The sequence below is a fragment of the Trachypithecus francoisi genome, unplaced genomic scaffold (assembly GCF_009764315.1).
Source record: "Trachypithecus francoisi isolate TF-2019V2 unplaced genomic scaffold, Tfra_2.0 Lachesis_group12, whole genome shotgun sequence".
Lineage (NCBI taxonomy): Eukaryota > Metazoa > Chordata > Mammalia > Primates > Cercopithecidae > Trachypithecus > Trachypithecus francoisi.
Genome location: NW_022681457.1, coordinates 32,625,010 through 32,649,920, shown reverse-complemented (window position 1 = coordinate 32,649,920; position 24,911 = coordinate 32,625,010). Strand labels below are relative to the sequence as shown.

General features: G+C 39.1%; 1 protein-coding gene across 5 annotated transcripts in view; it reads left to right on the top strand.

Annotated features, from left to right (window-relative positions):
- PTGER3 (prostaglandin E receptor 3) overlaps positions 1–24,911 on the top strand; it is a 221,093-nt gene that overhangs the window by 45,821 nt on the left and 150,361 nt on the right. The window contains exon 3 of one of the 5 annotated variants that reach the window (XM_033225288.1): positions 2,551–2,757. The exons of the other annotated variants lie outside the window; for them this stretch is intronic. Coding sequence (XP_033081179.1) covers positions 2,551–2,649 — 99 coding nt within the window. The 3' untranslated portion in view covers positions 2,650–2,757. Of the gene's footprint in view, positions 1–2,550; positions 2,758–24,911 lie in introns of those variants that run through there. 5 annotated transcript variants of the gene reach the window in all.

Genomic DNA, 24,911 nt, shown 5'->3' with positions numbered 1-24,911 from the left:
ACAATTTCCAAATCTGTCAAATGGGCTAAACTTTAGTGGCCCTATGGGTAGTGTGGGTCTAAATAGAACCTATCTATATAACCTCTTACGGTCACCAAAGTGGCATGGCTTTAGGGCAGGGTTTCTCAACCTTGGCACTATTGACACATGGGATAGGTAATTCTTTGTCGTGAGGGCTGTCATATGTATTGTAGGTTTTTTTCGCAGTGTCCTTGACTTCTACCCATGAGATGCCAGCAATACCTCTCTAGTTGTGACGGTCAAAAATAGTCACAGACATTGCCAAATATACTATGGGGGACATAATTGCCCTCAGTTGGAACCTCTCCTTAAAAGTAAGGGCCAGGACCACTAAACAGGTGCTATGTAGCCAAGGGTTTGTGGGATGAGGTCATCTGTGAGACCTTGGTCCACATAGGCACTGTTCTGGCATTTCCTGAGGCAGCAGGTACTAGAATGCCAGTTTGTGTCTGACTGCACAAAAATGTGGTGCTGCCACTACCACAACGCCTTGATCACCACAGGCCCTGATCGGCTTCCATAATCACATAAACCTATTCACAGATGATTAGGTACAATTTCTTAGAAAGTATCATCTTTCTATTGATGCCTCCAATCTCTATTCTCTTTTTGATAAGAGGCCTTAGAGTTTGTATGTCTCTCAAAGTGATACCGAAAGTGAATCCTTGTCTCCAGAGACCTTTAAAAAATCTGTTATAATTCTACATCATTAGGTACACATTTCCAGACAATTCTCTCAGAAGGAGAAAACTAATTTATCAAACTCTCCCCTTAAATTAGATGTTTGCATATTTAGTCTGTATAACAAAGCTGCAGAAGCTGCATTTTATCTGAAAGATGATTTTTATAAGGACAAATATTGGGCAATGTCTCTTGACAACGCTGTGCCTTTCTGAGTTCATGCCAGTCTTCAATTCCTCAGATCTAGAGTTATTATCATACATTTTGATAACAGAGTTCAAGTCCTGATCTCTATAACTGACACTACTGAAACCTATTGTTTGTATAAAATGGGAAGATGGATTTACCTACCACACTGAAAACCAAAATATGATTAAAAAAAAATACAATTAGAATGAGGGAGCTAATCTGTTAACTGTAAGTTTCTTCGGCCAAGTAACAAAAGACTATGGATTATCAGCGTTCATGCATAATATTATTACGCAGTTTTTAAAAAGAAGGCTTTGAATGTAACATACAAGGTTATTTGAATCTGATTTTGCAAAGAACATTGAGAGAAGATAATTCTGAAATCCACAATTGAGGCCGTTTTAAGTTATATTTAATTAGAAAGAACACTGGTTCTTAATCATTTTAGGATCAACAACCCTTCTGAGAAACTGATAGGTATGTGGTACTCCCACAAAAAGTGCAGAGGGTTTTTGCACAGTGTCAGAAATTGTACGGACCTGCCGAAGTCTAGCTATAGACCTCTTGGGCATTTATGGACATAGGTTAAGAAATCTTTCTGTGAGAGTCTCTATGATTTAAGGAACCGCAAAGCTTTACATGTTTGGTTAGGAAGCTCAAGCCTAAAACTGGAACTCTTGAATTATACACTCATTTTGGCCGCACCTGCTTTAAAATGAGCTTCTTAATAGTAAAAGATGTTAAGTAGGCCGGGCGCGGTGGCTCAAGCCTGTAATCCCAGCACTTTGGGAGGCCGAGACGGGCGGATCACGAGGTCAGGAGATCGAGACCATCCTGGCTAACACGGTGAAACCCCGTCTCTACTAAAAATACAAAAACTAGCCGGGCGAGGTGGCGGGCGCCTGTAGTCCCAGCTACTCGGGAGGCTGAGGCAGGAGAATGGCGTAAACCCGGGAGGCGGAGCTTGCAGTGAGCTGAGATCCGGCCACTGCGCTCCAGCCTGGGCGACAGAGCGAGACTCCGTCTCAAAAAAAAAAAAAAAAAAAAAAAAAAAAAAGATGTTAAGTAACCAAACTCCTAGAAATGAAAAAGAGAATGCTTTCAAGGACACATGAACACTAACAGCATTTTAAAGAAACTTGAACTGGTGATAATGACAATAGTGGCAGATACCATTTTATGAGCACCTATACTTTTTGCATGTTATCAAATTCTCATGTCAACGACAGAAGGTGTGTGTTATCAGCACTTTACAGATAAGGAAACTGGGGTTCATGGCAGATAAATCACTTCACCAAATCCACAAAAGTTAATGAGAAATAAAGCTGGGGTTCACACTTGATTTGGAGTTAGAATATAATCATTGTGTTATCCCTGAGCAAATAATTGCTACTGTGATTAGTTTCAGAAGCTTCAAGTTTATCTTCTAGGGTTTGTCTAAAACCCCATGGAAGAAAGGCTTTGACTCTATTATTAATGTCTGGACATTTTCAAACCACCAGAAATAATTTTGGGGAGCAGTGGTGAGGCAGCTTTTCTAAGAATGCCGATTAGATTAAGCAAACAAGATTCTCAGCAAAAAAATGTGAAGGTCCGTATGTCCAATCTAGGCATGTGCACATGACTGCAAACATTTAGATCCTTCCTTGTTTGTTCCAGGACCACTTCTGCAGTGGAGAGGCTACTGGTTTCCTGGAGCAGATGGTTGTACAGAAAAACCACACTTCCACTTCTACACAGGCCTGCGGTTTTTGCTAAAGCCAAGAGTTTATGACAATTTGGGTTACTAAGGATACATCTCTTTTGGCCCTATTGGCTTTTGTTTCTTTTTTTTGTTTTTCCTTTGGCACGTCCTCTCTGACTTGTAACTTGGGAGAATGCTTACTGAAAAGCAGAAGGTACTTGTGCTTCCTAGTTACAGAGAAACTCCTAAGAGACTGTAGAAAATTCAGGACCTGGCCGGGCGCGGTGGCTCAAGCCTGTAATCCCAGCACTTTGGGAGGCCAAGACGGGCGGATCACGAGGTCAGGAGATCGAGACCATCCTGGCTAACACGGTGAAACCCCGTCTCTACTAAAAATACAAAAAAAACTAGCCGGGCGAGGTGGCAGGCGCCTGTAGTCCCAGCTACTCCGGAGGCTGAGGCAGGAGAATGGCGTAAACCTGGGAGACGGAGCTTGCAGTGAGCTGAGATCCGGCCACTGCACTCCAGTCCGGGCGACAGAGCGAGACTCTGCCTCAAAAAAAAAAAAAAAAAAAAAAAAAGAAAATTCAGGACCTAGGGCAGACTAGTTGTCATCAGTGAAACTATTCTGATTATCATCGCTCCTTGCTTAATTTTGAAATTTGCTTTAGCTTCTTCTGGGAAAATACAATGCAGTTTGAGGGGAGCACATTTTGTCTTTCCGAAAGAAGAATTCTTGCCCCCTGTTTCTGAGTTTTCCATCCCTTTTTGCTACCAGGTGAAATCTATTTGGTGCATTTGCTATTTTATTCATTCACCAGGTTTCTCTTCAACTGACTGCTCTCTGATTTCCACAGAACTGATCAGACTGATTAGAACAGTGCAAAACATTTTGTTCAAGGGAACAAAATCTCAGCGTCTCCAAACTTTAATTCTATTATTATCACTAAATGAATTCAGAATGCAACCTATTCATAGATATATAAACTTGAAAATTTTGTACATCTTGATGTTTATCTTTAGTCTTCATTGTGTACATTGCCTTTTGAATATTTCAATGTAAGTGCGACAATAGTCAACAGTTCTCAGGCATCTCTGGGGTCAATTGACATTTATTTGAATGAATGCAACCCAATTACATTTTATATATAATATATACATCTTGCTCTGTCACCTGCCCAGGCTGGAGTGTAGTGGTGCAATCAGGGCTCACTACAGCCTCAACCTCTCAGGCTCAGGTGATCCTCCTACCTCAGCCTCCTGAGTAACTAGGACTACAGGCATGTGTCACCATGCCCAGATAATTTTTTATTTTTTGTAGAAACAAGGTTTCACCATGATCCCAGGGTGGTCTCAAATTCCTGGGCTCAGGCGATCTGCCTGCCTCAGCCTCCCAAAGTGTTGAGATTACAGGTGTAAGACACTGTGACTGGCTGCAAATCTTTATTTATCTATTTATTTACTATCCCATAGGTTATTAAACCAAACCAAATGAGTCACTGCTTAGGGCAAATGGTTGAGTACTAATTTCCTTTCTGCCTACCCATTTTTATATAATTTATCTTAGAAATGCAACTTGGAGATCTTCATAATGATTTGTTGTTAATATAATTTTTAAAATAATGTGGTAATTTATGAACTTCATTTTATAAAAGCAAGGTTTAATAAGAGAATGGGTTCAGAAAAAAAAATTGAAATAGCAGTGAATGATTCCATCCACTTGAAGTTTATTAGTGGGAAGCACTGCTCCATTTCATTGAATGAATAATAGTCCACTCAACCTTAAGGGATCATTCTCATTTGCCAAAAACAATCCTGTGGAAAGGAGAGAGGGATATCCTCAGAGAGAGACAAGGGGCAAGTCAGATGTGAAGTTAGGATCTCTTGGGGGACGATAAGTATCATGGTCAGATCACTCTTGGGGGTGTAAAAGTACATGTTTCAGAGTCACATCTGGGATCAAATTTTGGGTTAATAGTAGTAGTAGAACTTGAAATAAATTTCTTAAACTAAGATTTTTGTATCCATATATATGAAGAATTAGGATTTTCGCACTTACATTATAGGGTAGTTGTGAGGATTAAATGAGGATTAAATGATTTTGGCAAATGAGAATGATTCCTTAAGGTTGAGTGGACTATTCTTCATTCAATGAAACGGAGCAATGCTTCCCATTAATAAACTTCAAGTTAATGTAATCATTCATTGCTATTTCAATTTTTTTCTGAACCCATTCTCTTATTAAAACTTGCTTTTATAAAATGAAGTACATCATTTACTGCATTATTTTAAATATGTGAATATTTAAAATATTTGAATATTTCAGAAGAGTAGTGGGTACAATAAATATGGAGAAGGCAGTGTTGCTGTGGTTGGATTAGCAGTGGTAATTGCAGCTGCAACAACAATAGTAATTACCTGAGGAATCTGTAGCCCATATTGGTAATGTCAAAAAACATATCCTGACCTCTGTACTCATTCGTTAATACTATTTTGGGAGATTCAAACATAAAGCGTTTTGTTTGAGAGCATGGAACTTAAAATCAGACTAAATGCGATGGCATATCCTCATTCTGCTGATTTATTAGTTGGCTGACCTTAATCAAGTTAATTTTTTCTAAACCTCAATTTGTTCAGCTGTAAATCAAGATAATAATTTTACCTAAAAACATATTAGTTGCAAGCATCCAATGAAATAATGTATGCAAATGTTTAGTGTCTGGTACGAAAGCACTCAATAAATTGTTATTATTATATTATTATAAATTGTTATTATTATTTTGAGATGGAGTCTCACTGTGTCACCCAGGCTGGAGTGCAGTGGCACGATCTCGGCTTGCTGCAACCTCCGCCTCCTGGGTTCCAGCGATTCTCCTGCCTCAGCCTCCCGAGTAGCTGTGATTATAGGTATGCACCACCACGCCTGGCTAATTTTTGTATTTTTTAGTAGAGATGGGGTTTCACCATATTGACCAGGTTGGTCTCAAACTCCTGACCTTGTAATCCACCCGCCTTAGCCCCCAAATGTAAATTATTATTATTAATATTAAAATCAAGTTCAGAAGACTTAAGTTGGCCCAGTTTCCAACTAAGGTTGAATGTCTTCACAAACATACAAATTTTATCCAACCTCTCAAGACTTAGGATAAGAAGGCAAGGATGTGATTCAACTCCATAGAAAGTAGATGAAAAAATAAGAAACAGCAAAATAAAGAAATTTAATTAAGTTCTCTTTATGGCTTAAATGTACAGTCTTTGTGAGATAGGAAAATGGTTCTAGTAGCACAGAAGAGGTATTTTGAAAAGTTGCTATAACAATGTCGTTAAGTGGAACGTCGGAAAAATAAATAATAAGGCATATGGGCAAAGAGGTGAATCTCAGGATGGTAGTTCTTGTCTGAAAAACAACAAATAAGATCTGGTTATATTGGTTAATTGTTTCTTACCACTATGTAATGTAGACTAGTGTAACATGTGCCTACCACCTCAATTTCCTAATCTGTAAATACTTTTTGGAATAAGTATTTCTAGCATATAGGGTGAATATAAATATTTGAAGAAGTAGTATATACAATGAACTTGGCATACACAGCAGGTTTTAAATATGATACTTATCCACCATCATCAAAATAAGCACCATCATAGTTTCCTGTGCAAAATTTTCATAGATGTATCGAGATTCAAGCAGAACAATAATTTATTTCTGAGTACCTTGGTTCATCTCTAGCTATAAAGTCACAAACAGAACTACCAGGGAATTTCTAGACTGTAATGTATTTGAGAAATACACAATTAAAAGGGGCATTAAATCAATTTGAATTAGGATGGAAATGATTCTTTTCCTCTCAGTGCTTGGATTCACAGCAGTAACAGCTTGGTCCTTAGTGGAGCTGTTACTTCCCAAACGATGACTGTATCTCCAAGTAGATTTTGACCATCGATTAAATGAATAATTTGTTGATTTACTGAGTCATATTCACATTTTTAATGAGCTTCTATCATGTGGGTCTAGGTCGTGGGGACATTGAGGTTTATCACTTGCAGATTTCAGATTTCAAATTCTCTCATTCTTCAAAGTGAAGTCTCAGTTTTCACTGATTGCATTTAGGACTTAAATATCTTTCCCAAAGTGTGAATAGCTCTACATTTTCTTTCATTATAGTTAGAATATATATTCATGTCTAAAATTTAAGCAATACAGGAAAGCACAAGGACCAAAGAAAAATTCCCTATACTTCACTACTCAAACTTAATCATTGTTATGGTTTTGATTAATATTCTTTCAAATATTTGTCTTTGTAAATTTCCCTTCAAACCTGACTGCATCTAAGAACCATGGTAGGATTCTCTCAAATGTGTGAAGGAGTGTCACATTAAATAGGGATTTATTTCATACGCTCTGAAGGCTGGACTAAGAAGCTACAAAAAAGGGGTCTGACTTAATCTGGAAAGGTGCTAAACCAATGTGCCCTAAAGTGGCAGGGCTGGCCTTAGGCAATAATGAGTTTCCCGTCACTTCAAATATTCAAGCAAATACCGGAAAACCACTAGAGAGTCTGCTGTAGATGGATGGAATACAAATATCTTCTTTAAGCCTTCTTCCAACTCAGGATTTTATGATTCTATGTCTCAAAACAGTCATACTATGGCTACAATATTGGAATTGGTGTAAAAGAGAAAGATTTGTCTAAATATAGCTGCTGGGCTTAGTGTTCTGCTTTCAACCTCTTCAGGTGTGGCTTGTATTCTGCTTTATGTGTCACTAAACGCATTGCTGTTGACCCTAATCTCAAAGCTAGAATTTCAAGCTTTCTATATTCACCTTATCAGTTGACAATTTTTTTGGGAAATCTTTACTCATAAAAACAGAAAAAAATGTTATTTTAAAAAGAGCTACAGCGATTACTTTCCAATAATTAAATCATAATATCTGGTGGCCATTAATAACAATTACAATTGGATTATTGGATTCACTTCATTGAATATGAAAGTCTGCCAACAATATGAATTTGGTCAAACTCTGCTTATTACTGATTCTGATCATTTTTTGCTATGCATAAAATATACGTATATTTCAGAAGAATAAATCTATCATGAATAACAATCACCAAATTTTTGTACAATATTATCCAACCTGTTATGTATATATTTTAAAGTTTCATAACCAAGAGAAGAGACGTATACTTTATTTATTTATTTATTTTCTTTTTATTTTTTGGGAGACAGAGTTTCCCTATGTCACCCAGGCTGGAGTGCAGTAGTGCAATCTCTGCTCACTGCATCCTTCACCTCCCAGGTTCAAGCTATTCTCCTGCCTCAGCTTCCCAAGTAGCTGGGATTACAGGCATGCACCACCACGCTCAGCTAATTTTTGTGTTTTTAGTAGAAACGGGGTTTCATCATGTTTGCCAGTCTGGACTCGAACTCGCAACCTCAACTGATTTGCCCTCTTCGGCATCCCAAAGTGCTGGGATTACAGGCGTGAGCCACCATGTCCAGCCGAGAAATACACTTTAAAACATAGAAACAGGCCAGGTTCCGTGGCTCATGCCTGTAACCCTAGCACTTTGGGAGGCTGAGGCGGGCGGATCATGAGGTCAGGAGATCAAGACCATCCTGGCTAACATGGTGAAACCTCGTCTCTATTAAAAACACACACACACAAAATTAGCCAGGCATGGTGGCAGGCGCCTGTAGTTCCAGCTACTGGGGAGGCTGAGGCAGGAGAATGGCATGAACCCAGGAGGCGGACCTTGCAGTGAGCCGAGATCACGCCACTGCACTCCAGCCTGGGCGACAGAGCAAGGCTCTGTCTCAAAAAACAAACAAAAACAAACAAAAAAACCACAGAAACACATGATTCAATAAATGTTAAACTTTAAAATAATTAAAATAATTGTAAGGAAACAATACCATTACATAAACAGGGAATTTTTTAAATCCTTTTTTTAAATCAACAATAAAATTATTCTTAAAGACATTATTTTGTCTCAGAGAGTAGGATTGAATTGGTAATTTTTTTTTCAGGTAAGTCAAGCCTAATTACTACTTATGTATTCAACATTAAATCGCTCCCTGAAGACATCATTTCTGTGTGCCACTGCAAACTCCAAGGTTTATAGCATCATCAATAAGGAAGGCAATGAGTAGCCTTATGAAAGGGATTTGGGGATTTAAAGATGTAAATTTGAAGTATGGTTCTTGACTTACCAGCTGTGTGACTGAATAGGTTTTAATCTCTTTCAGCCTCTGTTTACTTGTCTATAAATTGGAGATAAAAACACCTATTTCACAAGACAGCAAGGAAATGAGATATAATGTATATATAAAGCCCAGTAGGGACTCAATCATTTATAGACAATATTATCATCAAATAACACTAATTGCCTTTCCAGAAACATATTTAGGAGTTATATTAGTTGAATTGTGATAACAACAAAATAGTATTAATAGTCAACACTTATAAAAGTATTTTATATTTTCTAAGGTAATTTAGCATCTGTAGTTTTATTTGATCAAATTTTTAGTTAGCTAGGGAGTATTGTTATTATTCCTATTTTATAAAAAATTAAGACATATATCAAAACATCATGTTATTACTATAATTTTTACTTGTCAATTAAAATAATTCTAAAATATTTTTAAAGAAAGACTCAGAGTAGGTGTAGTATTTGGACGCTAGAGTGAAACTTCAGCTCAAATATCACTTCTACACTTGCTTTAGAGTGAGTTTCTTACTCCTTCTAAGCTTCAGTTTTCTCATTTGAATAGTGGAGATAGTAGTGTCCTCGACTATCTATTTCAAGAGCAGAGACTTAGAGGGTCCTTTACTATTTCCCCAGTGCCCACTGTAAAAAGTCCAAAAGATTTAACTTGTTCAAAGCTCTCAGTAAATCAATCCCAATCTACCATTCCAATATTTTTCTGACTACACTGATCCCAGCCTTTTTCGAATCCTCTCCCCAAACACATTATGCGCATTCACAATTCTGTTTCTAGTGTTTACTTTGCTTAAATGTTAATTTCAATGAACAAAATTCTACTCATTCATTGAAGCCCAGCTCAAAAGACACCTACCCTAAGAATTGTTTCCTTATGCCTGATTCAGAATTACTGATTCCCTCCTTTGTACATCCATAAGCACCTCATTTATGCCTCGGTGATTACTTCTCACTGCTCTACTTGTATTGCAGTGAGCTGTGCGTGCTTCTAGCTCCCCCACTGGATGGTCACCTTCTTGAAAGAAAGACACATCATTTTAATCTTAGTGTCCCAGCCCCTCCCACTTCCTCTCCTCCCCAGACCTTCAGCTTCCAAGAATGTGAAGGCTTTGAAGTATAGACACACAGTAGACATATAAATATTTATTAAATTGATTTTAATGACCAAACAAAATAGTACAAATCAAAAAATGCAATGATGCCCAGGAAGAGGTTTTAGTTAAAAAAAATTAAGGTTTGGCTGGTCGCAGTAGTTCATGCCTGTAATCTCAGCACTTTAGGAGGCCGAGGTGGGTGGATCACAAGGTCAGGAGATGGAGAACATGTTGGCCAACATGGGGAAACCCTGTCTCTACTAAAAGTACAAAAATTAGCTGGGCGTGGTAGTGTGCACTTGTACTCCCAGCTACTCTGGAGGCTGAGGCAGGAGAATCACTTGAACCCGGGAGGCGGAGGTTGCAGTGGGCAGAGATTGCACCATTGCACTCCAGCCTGGGTGACAAGAGCAAAACTCTGTCAAAAAAAAAAAAAATTAAGGTTTACAGACTTACCACATTGATAGACATAGCATACACTACATGTTTCATATGCTACATGATTCCGTTAATAGTTAACTATAATTGGGGCTGAAATTAGAGATAATGGTATCCAAACTTTTGGCATGCATGCTATTCAGAATGCCTCTTTTTCCATCCCAGTAAAGGTCCCTTGGTGTCACCATTGGAGAGAATATTAAATTGAATGAACTATGGGTCTTAGTGGGTGCAACACTTCTTACATTCTTATATTAAGTTTCTGAGGTGATGTGAAGGTAAGACAGTGTTTGCATTAATTCAAATGTCTGCAATGGCCCTAGCTGGAGAATGGCCAGGCTGAGAAGTGAGCAGCCAGGCTAGAAGAGAGAAGAAGGGTAGCTGTGGTTGGCAGGAGCAGAGAAACTGGCAAAGAGCAGAGCAGCCTTTGGCCGCAGGGTCTAAACCCACATCCTTGCTTCCAGCCCTTTTGGTAACACAGCTGTGAAGTCAGAGGCTGATAAAGAGTGAAAAAACACTTTCCTTCCAAGAACCAAGAGCCTTTCAAGAAAACTTCTGACCACCTCCTTTTGAGGCGCAAGGAAGTTGAACAGGATTTTGATCTGTTCACATTTAGAAATTCTGTTTTGCTTCCTGCCATGTGCTCATATCACTAGACTGCAGTTTCTCCATCAATTCTTCTTATTGTTCATTGCATCCCTTATTCCTTCACTCACTCAGTTTGCATTCAGCTTCTAATTTCTGCTTATTACTATACTTAACCACAGTGCGGATGCAAATGCCCTTGAGGAGCAAAAATGCAAGCAACACACCTCAAAGACTGGAAAACTTCAAAGCACACCGGAGCAGCCTCCGAGTCATTCCTGAAAGTCTTTCTTCTGAGCTCTCCAGAGACTATAGAGCTTCTTGTTATTAATGCTCTTCACCTACACCTCAGTTTTGTTAATGGGCTGCTGCAAAAGGAGCACCTACCTACCATGGTTAGACATTTTAACCTAACTGTACAAAATGTAGACTTCTGCCCAAGACCAGTTCACTTTTCAATACTTGGTGAGTTTCTCAGAAAATTAATATAGCATGATTCCTCTAGTTTTTGGGGTGTCATAAGCTCTATTGCAGAGATATATTCACCCCTGTCCCATATATACACATGCACTTTACAAAGCAAACCAAAGACCCAGGAGTCTTGCACTGTCTCTCTAGAAGTTTTCCTTTTAACAAGGACACCATCTGTGATACATTCCGCTTTCTTAGTGGGGGATATGTAACAAACGTAGGACAGTAATACTGAAAAACAAATGGTTTAGAGATGAATGTGTTCCACTATGCAGAAAAAGAGAAGTGAGGTTCGTAAGAGAATATCTGGAGGTAGGAAGAAAGTTAAGTATATCCAGATCTATATCTCGATATACTTGTTAGAAGAGGGGTAATTTAACATTGAGGGACCTCATATCTAATTTTATTGAAGAAGGAAAACAAGGTTAATCGAATCTATTTCCAAGTATCTAATGAAATTAATCTCAAAAAGTTCTACCTAGAGCAATGTTGTTGTTATACATGTTTTGGGTCTTAGTTATACCGTTGCTATAGTATTCAAATTAGCATGGATGGTCATTCATCAAACACTTTGAAAATGGTAGTCACTATGCTAAGTGCTTAGAAACTGCATTTCTCATCTCTGCTTCTCAGAGGGAAATGTATAGTGTAGGGTGAGGCTTTAATTAGTATCTTTTATTTGGTTGAGCCCTGAAGGAAATCAAGTAAAATGATGAAATCGATGTCCTTGGTTGCTCAAGTGTTGCCTCTTTTCTGTCTCTAACACTAGGCTGTTTCCACCTGAGTGCATGGTAGAGAGGGGAGCATATTTTGAGACATGAAGCTGCTAGGTGTTTCTACACAATCGGTTACACAGGGTCCTGTAGCTGAAAGAAGTAGTAGAGATCACTGAGTCAAACGGAGTTCAACTGGTTCAACAGAGTGCTATCTTTAGTAAGGGGTGAAGGGTTCAATTTTTGAACAATATGTGGGCAGCTATAACAGCAGCCTAGGCTCAATATTTCTCTTTTATCTGTTGTGTATATCAGGCTTTTAATTAGGATTTCATTGAAAGAAATCATTCTGCTTCCAATAAAACAAGGCTATCAACCACAAATTCAGTTCACCTGAGAGAGTTTAAGTGGCTTGCTCAAAGTTGCATAGCTCCTTAGAGGCAGAGCCAGGTCTATAACTCAAGCCTTCTGACTCCCAGACTAATTTCAGCCTTGATGCTGTTTTTGACAGGTATCTGGATGAATAAAGAGCAGGGATTCTGGAGCCAGACTATTTGGGTTCAAACCCCAGTTCATTTACTTACTAGCTGTATGACTGAGGGTAATTACTCACCCTCCTCGGGGCTCAGTATTTTCATCTGTAAAGGTATTAGTACTTTCCTCTGGGATTACTATGAACATCAAATGAGCTAAAATGTGTAAAACTTTTAGAAAAGTGCTTGATATTTAGTATAACCAATTAAATGTAGTTTATTATTATTATTATTTAAAGGGTTTCCAAAAGCTTTCCTAACCCTGTAGGATCTACCATAAGACCTATAATCTAAGATTTTTCATTTCTTTGAGTAAGGACACAAAAGGCCCATCTTAGAAAGTAAATGTATTATTTGGGTAATAACACAGTAAATCACTGTCACTCTCTCATATCTCATAAATAACTATTTCCATTACCTCTAGCCACTTAGTAAGGCCATAGAGGAATTGGACATAGAAGAGTTAAGCCTTAATGATGAGTTAGAGTTAGGATTTCTTTGGAAAAACCTGGGAAAGACATGAAGGGCTGGAAGGGAGCACATCTCAAGAGAAGACAGACACCTGAAGGTATTGTCGCCCCTTTCAAAATTCTCTTCTGGGTCCACCTCAGAGACTGTGGCACGGAATGCATCTCCCTGCAGTTCCCAGAAAGGACTGGTGTCAGGGTCTCCGTGTGCTCACTCCCTAGCAACCTTTCCTCCCTGTCTCATTCCACATATATTCTCTATACCCTAGCCTTCTGGCTCGGATACTGTAATGAAAGTAGCAGTGGAAAATTAAAGAAAGAAAGCAGGCTTTTAGGGGAAGACTGAGGGTTTGGAGAGGAGAGGATAAGAGCGGAAATATCTCACCAGTCAGCCTCGGGGATAGTGGGCAGAGAGTGAGTAGGGTTTCCAAGAAAGGAGCAGTAAAACCAAAGTGTAATGTCCACAGGCCAGCTCCTCTTTCCCCACATTTCCTTGGACTGTCAGAAGTGTGAGGGTAGAGCCCTCAGTATATGTCCTTGTAGAGTGTCTCATTTTTCTAGGTTGTATTGGAGAGTGGGAGTTCTAATGGTATGTATGTGAGTGTCTGAGAGAGAAGAATTGAGTGGAATTGAAGGTTAGGTGACTTTTATTATTAATCAAATGGAAGCCCAAGGTCAATGAGATGCACATGGGAAGGAAGCCTATGAAACGAATGACATTCAGAAGGCAGTTCTCGACCGTAAATTCAAATAACCTGCTTTCTTGTGAGCAAGAAATTAAATCTTCCCTTCACTATTTGTGAAATGGAATTGTAGCATTTTTCATTCTGCTCCAGGTAAACACAGATAATCTAGCGTTTTTATTGCTACTCATATTAATCTCCATGTTATATGATTGTGGAGTGATACACATCAGTTAAATATTTTAGTTTCAGCCAGGTGCAGTTGCTCATACCTGTAATCTCAGCACTTACGGAAGCCAAGGTGCGAGAACTGCTTGAGCCCAGAAATTCAAGAACAACCTGAGCAACACAGTGAAACCCGGTCTCTACAAACATACAAATTAGCCAGGTGTGGTAGTGTGCACTTGTAGTACCAGGTATTGGGAGGCTGTGATTATGCCACTGCACTCCAGCCTAGGCAACAGAGCAAGACCCTGTCTCAAATATATATATATATATATGTAAGTACATGTATTTATATGTGTACATATGTGTATATAAAATGCATGTATGTGAAAAATATACACATACATACATGTATATCATGCCCAGAAGCTTGATGTGTATACACACATATACATATAGGTATGTATATATTTTCACATATATATTTTTACAAATACCTGTATATATGTGAAAATATATATGCGTGTGGGTGTGTGTGTGTGTAGGTTCCATGGATTGGTAATATGTTTTTGTTAATTCAGAAGGCACTTCAATATTTGGTAAGTCCAGGGGCATTTTTACACCATTGATGATTGGTCAATGCTAGCAAAGTAAACGCTGCCATGTGAAATGTCTGGATGCTTGATCCTGGGTTGAAGAAATTTTGCTACACATAGCACTTAGATTTCAATCAGTAAGTGACATATTATAACTGCTCAGCCTTCTATAATTAGTTAATAAATTTATTTTTATTTTCAGTGTCAGTTCAAGTGCTTCTCAGCTAGTTTCAAAAGAAGCAGTTATGAGTTAGCCAAATACACATTCTCAATAATATTCTTTTAGCTAAAAATATTTGCATACGTATAGCTCATGAAAACTCAGACATCATAAAAACAAATTATTCTGCAGAACCGTGAAAGTGAGAAGGTAGAGAAAATAAGTTAATGCAGACAAAAGAGTCCCTTTTAAAAGGTAATTATTCCAGAAAACTAAAAACGGAGTGCCTCTCCCAGTGAAACATAAGTGAGCACCAAAATGATTTTAGTAACAACAATAACACTTAGACCTACATTTATTTTATTTGATTATCCCAACTTCCTTGTGTAGAAAATGGAGCTGCTGTTATCATTATCCTTATATTATAGATAAGAAACCAAGCTTTATAAAATTTAAGCAACTTTCCAGGTCTATAGTGAGTTAAGCTTCAAGCATTCTGATTTCAGTTCTGAGCTCTTTCCAGTGCCATTATCTGTATTGTAAACCCAGTATGAGGGCAGAGTAGATTTTTATTACACAGTAGTATGATACTATGTCATCTCTCTGCTTTAAGAATGTCAAAATATTGTACAAGTTTTGGGGAAATTACATGCAAACAATTTGAAATTATCATTGAACTTCTGGGCATGATACACAATAAAACCAGCCTCCTGGTGTTAACTCCCAAAGCCTTGGTGACAGAACATTTTAGGTAATTAACTTCATTTTAGGCTAGCTATAATGAAAACTCTTGGTTTCCTTTTATAAGTGTGGCTTCTCTTCACATTACTTTAAGTTTTCTCGTGATAACTGCTCAGGATTTATTCTAGCTGATGGGATGACTTTATCAGTATGTTAGGTTTTGGTCAGCTTCAGAAAAAAACAAAAAATAAATAAAACAATGGTTAAAAGAACACAGATGGGTGTCTCTTTCCTATTTATATAAATTCTGGATATAGACAGTCCAGGGCTGATCCAGTTACTCCTGGTTATCAGAGATTGGAGCTATTTCTAGCTGTCATTCTTAGTGCACAGCCTCATAATCCAATATAGCTGCTTGAGCTCCAGCCATTATTTTGCCTTCTGGTCAGCAGGAAGGAGGAAGAGTAAATAAAGAAGGGTGTGCCTCTTTCCTTTAAGGAGAAATTTTAGAAGTCTCATCACTTCTGCTCACAAATAATGGGCTGGAATTTAGTCACGTTGCCACAGCTAACTGGGAGAGAGTCTGGAGATGCAGTGTTTTAGTTGGCACCCAGCTCACAATCAGGGCTCTGGTAGAAAGAGAGGAGAGTGGATGCTAGGAAGCAATTGGAAGCCTCTGCCACAGTCCGAGAATGGTTCTTTGTTTTATGTACCCATATTGCATGACTTTTAAAACTTCCTATGGGTTATTTTATGTCAAAGAATTTATCAAGGTTTTGCTTGAAGATCACAGTTACTATATTACTAAGAATAAGAGAAGCTGAATGATAAGTAATTTGCTGTATTACTTCATATTTAAAATTAAACAACTGGGTTTTTAACCACTTTTATGTAAGATCCAGATTCCAAATGGTCATATTGTGACTAAGGGGGCTTTAGACACTTGTATTTTGATACTCCTATCACTTAGAGAAATGAGAATGCATTGTGAATTTAGACGCTTCATAACCACTAACTACATACAATTTACACTACATAATGAGAGCTGTTTAACAACAAAACATTTTTATTGGTGAGGAGTCAAAGTTTTCTTTTAATGCCTAGCACAGTGTCTTACACATGAAAGACATGTAATCAATGAAGGCTAAATTGAATTGACCTTCACTACTCAGTTGAATTTATTTATTGGATGTATAAAAGACCCTTGACAGCTTCTGCTAGTATCCAATAATTATTCTTATGGCAGTGTCACACTGGCTGGGATTTAATTTGATTGTATTGTGGTTATACCTATGCACAGCTGGGACCACAGAGGACAAATCACTTCTTAGTTGTGTTAAGTGTTTTGCCCCAGACAGTGACCACACCTGCAGCTTCAGGGACTAGGAAATCCTCCAGAACACTGAAGTACATAGAGATCAATCAAATCAGCTCTTACTTGGAAAATAAAGATCGATTTGTCGTGGAACTACTTAGTGCAATTACCATATTTATGATAGACTTTAATCTTATTTAATCCTTCTCAACTATTGATGTGGTAATATACCAGAAGAGTGCATTTAATATTTTCTTTTTATCTGAGCTATATTTCTTATAATTTACCTTGTAAAACTGTAGATAAAATTGCAATAAGACCCTTGATTGACTCTTGTTACTGATGATACAACAAAACAAAACTTACATGTTTTGTCAGACTTAATTTGTCTTTAGACATATATTCTTAACTCGTTTGGAATTAGAATGGCCTGGTTTTATTAGTTATCTTTGACACCATTTCTGTTTCCTTCCTGGTCACCTTTATAATACCTCAAACTGGAAAAGTAAAGGCTCATATTCACAGATTTATAAAGGGGAAAACCAGAACCATATTTTTTTAGTGCCATTGATAGCTCTTTGGCTCTTAGAGTCTCTGTTTTGCTAATGGCCAGGGTGAAAATTACACAGTGTACAATGAGGCTGTAATACAATTATAGTAAATACTAATTGTAAAATTAATACAATTTTAGGTGCTTAAAGATATCTGTTTAAAATTTTTCTAGATAGAACAAAACTCTCACAAATGTTTGGTCTCTGCTGGCTGGAGCAGGAACTAGGAGGTAGAAGAGTAGGAGATAGGTTCTTGATCTTGCAGTTGAAGATATTTTGTCAATCCATTATTTTCTCATTTTGGATTAATTCAATCTCTTTGAGGCAAATGTTGTCTTTCATGGTTTCTCCCAGCACGCCCTTCCCTTAGCCAAGATGGCATCTGTGTGAAGGAGAAAGCTCACATGCCCTTGTGATAATGCAGATAAGTGAAGGGAGGCAGCTTATCAAAAGCAGGTCCTGATCCTGCTCTTTGAGTCATCCCTGAAATCCCCAGAATCAATTGTTGTCTTGCCTGGTTGCTAGACAGCCACTGGCATCCACCATTGATTTCAGTGCTGGTGAAACCTGGGAACGGTTTCCTCAGCACGTTCTCACCTTGTGGTCCAGCTTCCTTGACTTGGCCTCACTGTCATCTCAGTGGCACAGAAGACCCTTGAGGCACAGCCACTTCCTTCCTCCAGTCCATTGCCTTAGGCTCGTCCCCTCATAGGAACTGCTGTCTCTGCCACGGTGTCACATGAAAGGGGTCCTGATCCAGATCCCAAAAGACGGTTCTTGGATCTCAGGCAAGAAAGACTTCAGGGTGAGTCTACAGAGTAAAGTGAAAGCAAGTTTATTAAGAAAGTAAAGGAATAAAAAATGGCTACTCCATAGACAGAGCAGCCCTAAGAGTTGCTTGTGGCCCGTTTTTATGGTTATTTCTTGATGATATGCTAAACAAGGGGCTGAGTATTCATGCCTCCCCTTTTTAGAACATATAGGGTAATTTCCTGTTGTTGCCATGGCATTTGTAAACTGTCATGGTGCTGCTGGGAGTGTAGCAGTGAGGATGACCAGAGATCACTCTTGTCGCCATCTTGGTTTTGGTGGGTTTTGGCCAACTTCTTTACCGAAAGTGTTTTGTCAGCAAGATCTTTATGACCTGTATCTTGCGCTGACCTCCCATCTCATCCTGTGACTTAGAATGCCTAACCGTCTGGGAATGCAGCCCAGTAGATTTCAGAGTTGCTCTGGTTCAAATGACTCTAACAATGTCATCTTGGCCCTAATCATAGCTGTGACAGACTGCCACTGCTACTACTTGAGACCATCACTACGACAGTTACTACTGTTTCTGCCTGAGAAGGTCATTACAAGACTGAATAAAGTGACGATCATGGAAATGAAAACTTAAGACAAAAGTAACTATTTTAAGGAAGGGTCCAGGGGAATAAGAGAACTCCCTGCTTTTAGTGAGCAAAGGTAGCCCTTTGTATTTATTGGGTAGAAAGAGCAGAGAGGAGGAGGTAACGACTGGTCAGCTGCTTAATTGATCACAGGTTCACATTATTACTAATAGGCTTCACATTTGCCTAATCACAAGAAACACTTGTGCCTGGATTGTGACTGCCCTCCTGCAGTTCTTCTGGGTGGCATATACAGTTTGTCAGTTTGCAAACATTCTGCATTTATAAGAAACAGTTTACTGTTTACTCACATAGCCTCCAGTGGTACACTGAGTTGATCATGACCCTCACTCTTTCGGCCTCCAACAATAGCAACTCCATGGCAGTCTCTATGGTGTACAGCTTTCCACTGCCTTCCATAACCCCAGGGAGAGTTCAGGGAGGCTGGAGGAGAGTCAGGGAATGGTAATTGGCTTTCTCCTTCATGTCCACACATACATGTGGTGACACCTCATCAGCCTGTATACTAAACAGCTTGAGACCATTTCTTCTTTCTCTGTGATGTTTCTGTTCTTTCTCCTGCTTCTGAATTTTGACTCTGAGGCCATTGTAATGGAGAAGTAAGGATGTTATCTCCTACTCCTCTTTCTATGCTCTCCCCTCTTCTAGCACTAGAAGGATTTTGTCTGCAAAGGCCCTTCCTTGCAAAGGTTTCCTCCTGCTGCTCAAGTTGGCATTGGCTCTCCCTTTTCCCTAGGGCTATCATCATGGAAGGGTTTCCATGAGAGTGGGAAGGGGACAGAAGACAATATTATCACTAATTCAGGAAAATGTATTGGGAAGTTTTTGAAGATTAAGAGAACATTTTTGTTGTTTCACCAAAATATCTCTTTAATTTTTCTGAACTGTGTAACTTTATCCTTAACTGTCTTTGAAAAATACATATTTTTCTTGTTTTTTTTTTCCTTTAAATTATTAACTAATTTAAAGGGCTTTCCTTATTGACTTAAATTTTTTTAAAATTTTATTTCTAGAGACAAGGTCTCACTGTGTTGCCCAGGCTGGAGTGCAGTGGTACAATCATAATTCACTGCATCTTCTAACTCCTGGGCACAAGGGATCCTCTCATCCTCCCACCTCAGCATCCTGAGTAGCTGGGACTATAGGCTCACACAGCACACCTGACTAATTTAAAAGTTTTTTTTTGGTAGAGACAGATCTTGCTATGTTGCCCAGGCTGGTCTCAAATTCCTGGCCTCAAGTGATCCTCCCACCTCGGTCTTGTAGAGTTACCCTTACTGTTTTATTAGTAGAGCAATTTTGAATAGTTAGAATAATTTGGTTAATTTAATGAATTTTTTTTTTTTTTTTTTTTTGAGACAGAAAAAAAATTGCCCAGGCTGGAGTGCAGAGGTGTGATCTTGGCTCACTGCAACCTCCATCTCCTTGGTTCAAGTGATTCTTGTGCCTCAGCCTCCCAAGTAGCTGGGATTACAGGTGTGTGCCACCACACTTGGGTAATTTTTGTATTTTTAGTACAGACTGGGTTTCACCACATTGGTCAGGCTGGTTTCAAACCCCTGACCTCAGGTAATCCGCATCCATTGGCCTCCCAAAGCGCTGGGATTACAGGCATGAGCCACCGCACCCAACCTTAATGAACTTTAATAATGTTACTATTTATATCGATTAGCAACATAGCAGATACTCACAACAGCTAAACCATACAGAACTGTTTATCTAGTAACAACAATTTCTGTACTCAACCCAATGGTTATGTGTGCAATTCGTCCTCTGGCCAGTTCAGGCTTTCCATGGCAATAAATCCCTGGGGACTAGGACCTTTCAGGAGGCAGCCTCTTGTTAAAGTCTGCTTCCAGGGATATGGCTGTTTCCTCATGGTTCTGAGAGCCAGAAGGTTCTATTTGTGGAACAAACCAACCAAATTCAATGAATCAGAAAGTGACAAAGATAGTTCAGGGAAGGATTAGTCTCTAGACTACTATATTTTTGATACCAATAATTGTTCTTCCTTTTGCTTGTTTTACCTTTACAGAGCTGGGAGCACATGAAAGATAAGGCAGGATGTGAATTTGACCAGGTGTGCATGGTTATCACCAGGCTGAAAGGAAAAAAACTCCCTTTAGCATATAAAGAGCCTTCTAAATCAGACAGCAAATCATAACTAGTGTCACTCTGTGTTAGGCATTGTGCTGTATTCTTTAGAGTTACAGAATACTTATGACATAGTCTCTGGTTTCAAAGAGCTTGAGTCTTGTTGAAAAGATTATCCATTCATTCACTAAATATTTAATGAGTTCATACTATGGGATAGGCACTGTGATATGTGGGCATAGAGCAGAAACAAGGTAGATTTGAACCCTGCCTCAATGGAACTGATAATCAAGTGGTACTGATAGTCAATAACTGACTCTGGATGTTTCCAAATATCCCCAGTTCTAGCCATAGAAAGTTCCTTTTTTTTTTTTTTTCAGATTAATTAAAAGAACTCAAGCACATCCTGGGTGACTTCATGAGATGCAGTCCCTCTCGAGCACTCTGATGGTTCCAGGGAGTGATTAGGTTCTGGCCATCACTGACAGGCCTCCCTCTGGGCTGTGCTCTTGCATTTCCACAGGTCCCTTCAGGCCCTCTCTGATCTGTTTCTCTAGGTGGCTCTCCTCTCTCTACTGTGCTTCTAGTCAGTCTGGGAAGCCTCCTTTTTTCATTCTTCAAAGCTTCGCCCTCATACAGCTCCTTATTCATTTATTTGTTTAGCTTCTTTTTAGAAATTTGTGATTTATTTTATTTTTAATTGACAAATAGTCACTGTATATGTTCTGTATTTATGGGGTATGATGTGATATGTTGATATATGTTTACACTGTTCAATGATTAAGCCAATTAACAAATCTATCACCTCTTTATTAGTCTTTACTGAGACCTTCAACTGAGCCAAGGGTGAATGGGGTAGGAGGAAGTGAAAAAACAGCGGAATTTAAAAGCAGAGATAACTATTCCTAATGGTTATTGACTGCTCCCTTTCATAGATGTCCACAAATGGACAGTACATTTTTTAGCTCTGCTAATATGGAGTGGGAGAGAGAGAGGAATGATGGTGGAGAGGTGGACAGGACACTTATGGCCCGTGAAGTAGATATTCATCTTTATTTTAAGGATAATAGAAAAAAAAGCAGCAATTTTACAAAGCATATATGTTGGGATGTCTGTGTATGTATGTGTGTAATGAGCAGATTCTCTTTAGAAACAGTTGTGTGGAGAATGGCTTAGCTACCAATATTAGGTGGCATATGCTAGATGCTGGATGAGCAGGAGTAGTGTCATATACTGATCAATGTTTTCCCTCCCAAATCTGACAGTAGATCTGTCAGACATTAGGAATTTCTTACCAACAGCCCGGGGGGGTAGAATACTGCAGTCCAATCACAAATGATATTCCCAAAGTGGGAGGCAGCAGGTGTAAGACTGAGCTTATTTATGTAGCAGGTCTGTGTGATTACACACACTATTGTAAAATATACCTGGTAGAATAATTTCATGGAGAAAACATCCTTCTTGACCTGGTATCAGAAGTAGATGTACAGGGAAGTGAATGAAGCTGAAGTTTCAAAATCTCTCACTTGCACAGGCCTTTTCCTAGGGACCTAGTTTTATATGCATTTTATTAAAGAAAGTTTTATACTCTTCAGATGCCACAAAACCTGGATCCACCTCTGTCCAGTATAGTCTCCATGTATTCATGGAGAAAGTGGAATTTGAACTTGCCCTTCAAAGAAAATTAGCCTGTGCATGTCAGAAGGAATGGGATCCCATTCTGAATGAGGATAACTATGGGGGCAGCGTGGAGGGTGCACTGGAGGGCCATGAGTCAATTGATTGATGAGTACCAGGGATCACTAAAGCAAGTGTCGGATACCCAAACTCATCACCTAAGGTGTTTGTGTTGGTTGGTTATTTACGTTCTTTGGGCCATAGGAAATAGATCACCACTTACATTAACCTAGGCAAGAGGAGGTTTATTGTAATAGAAACAGCATTATGGGCCATGCACAGTGGCTCATGCCTATAATCCCAACACTTTGGGAGGTTGAGGTAGGAGGATCACTTGAGCTCAGGAGTTAGAGACCAGCCTAAGCAACATAGTGAGACCCTATCTCTACAAAAAATAAAAACATTAGCAGGGTGTGGTGATGCATGCCTGTAGTCCCAGCTACTTGGAAGGCTGAGGTGGGAGGCTTGAGCCCAGGATGTTAGGTTGTAATGAGCTATGATTGTGCCACTGCACTCCAGCCTAGGTGACTGAGATAGAGTCTGTCTTGAAAGAGAGAGAGAGAGAGAGAGAGAGAGAGAGAGAAGAGAGAGAGAGAGAGAGAGAGAGACAGAAAGAAAGAAAGAAAGAAAGAAAAAGAAAGAAAGAAAGAAAGAAGAAAGAAAGGAAGGAAGGAAGGAAGGAAGGTAGGAAAAGAAAGGAAAGGAAGGAAAGGAAGAAAAGAAAGAAAAGAAAGAGGAGGGGAGGGGAGAGGAGGAGAGGAAAAGAAAAGAAAAGAAAAGAAAAATGAAACAACATTATGGCTTGGAGTATGTAGGCTGGAGTTGGAGAGTAGACTAAGATCCCAAAAATCAACAACTGGAGGAAATGGAATCCCTTGCCTATTGTCCACCATTATTGGACCCAGCTATTTTCTGCTTGTTATAATTGTGTTTCTATTAACAGTTGTCTAATTTTTTCTCTGCGTTGTCAATATAATTTCTTAGCTTAATCATCTTCTTCCTCATGGCTCTGTTCCTGATACTAATCTTCCTTGTTTTCTTGAGATTCTCAAGAAAGGAAGTCTCTTCCTTATAAGGTCACTGTTCCTTGACTGGCAAAGTCATAGATCAGTGGCTAACCTATGGCTTGAGCTTGCACATCTTGTCCCATCAGGTATGCCTAAAACGTACAGAATCTTTGCACAAAATAAGTGACCTGTAGTTGCCCCTTCAGCAGAAGTTGTGGGACAGGGAATTTTCCTTACAAGAACCTGTAGGTGAGGCTAGCATAATAAATGTCCTGTCCGTTATGGCCGAAATAGGAATAGCTAATATTTTCTGGGTGCTTACTTTGTGTCATTGTGTCAGATTCTGTTCTAAATGCTTAATATACATTAACCCCTTTTTTAAAAATTTAAGAGTCAGGGTCTTGATCTGTCACCCAGGCTGGAGTGCATTGGTGCAATCATGGCTCAAATTCCTGGGCTCCCTCATATTCCTGGGCTCCAGGAATCCTCCTGCCTAGGTCTCCCAAAGCACTGGGATTACAGACATAATGGGTGGTCTGCATTAACCCTTTAATCCCGCCAACAATCTTATAGGGGTAGTTACAACCTTTATTCCCATTCCACCAAGAAGGAAACTGAGGCCCAGCAAGTTGCAGTAACTTACCCAAGGTCACGCAGCTAATAACTGGTGGAACCAGGATTCCAGCTGGGCCGTATGTTCTAGAGTTTACCCTTCTTCCTGCCTAGGGTTTTTGGCTATCAATCTCCCCAAACTATGTCAAAGTTCCCACTTATTTGAAAGTGGTAACAGTTCTATTTCTCCAATTGCCATCCAGCCCTATCCAATCTTAGTCCAAAAGTGAAACATCCACAATAACCAGCTGTATTTACTTGCTGCCTTCCACTCTTGCTCATTCAGTCCTGTCTTTGTTCAAGCCGCCCCCCGCTCCCTTTCAGTTCTTCTTTTCATGCTCTGTACCTCCTTATGAAACCTTAACTCCCCTCAGTTATTTTTATGTTTCCCCTTTCTCTGAATTCTTAAGGCTTCTACAGTCTGTACTATTGTGAGGAGACCAGTATAACTGCATTTAAGGTCTATTATCTTTAGAATATATTTTGATGTTTTAGAAAGAGGAAAACACAGAACCCCCTTAAAAGATGAAGATTCAGAAAGCAGTGCTAGAAGTTAAAAAGCCTAGTAACTGTATAATCTCTTTGGACAGTGAGGCTGTAAAAACTCCAAAAGATGAAGTTAAATTGAGGAGACGGTTGTAAGGCGTTAGAGGCTTTAATACAGTTTGAGTTGCTCAGAGTCTCATGAAGGGCTGTGAGAATGATCATTGGAAGGAGAGTCCCTGGCCTACCCACTTGGTTTCTCCAGGCAGTTTGAATCCTGAGAGGAAAGATAAGAAAGGAAGGAAACTTTGGAAAGTAAGAAGGGGAAACGGTTTATTTTTGTTGTTAGTGTGATACAGCAGGCCCCAGACTAGAAATGAT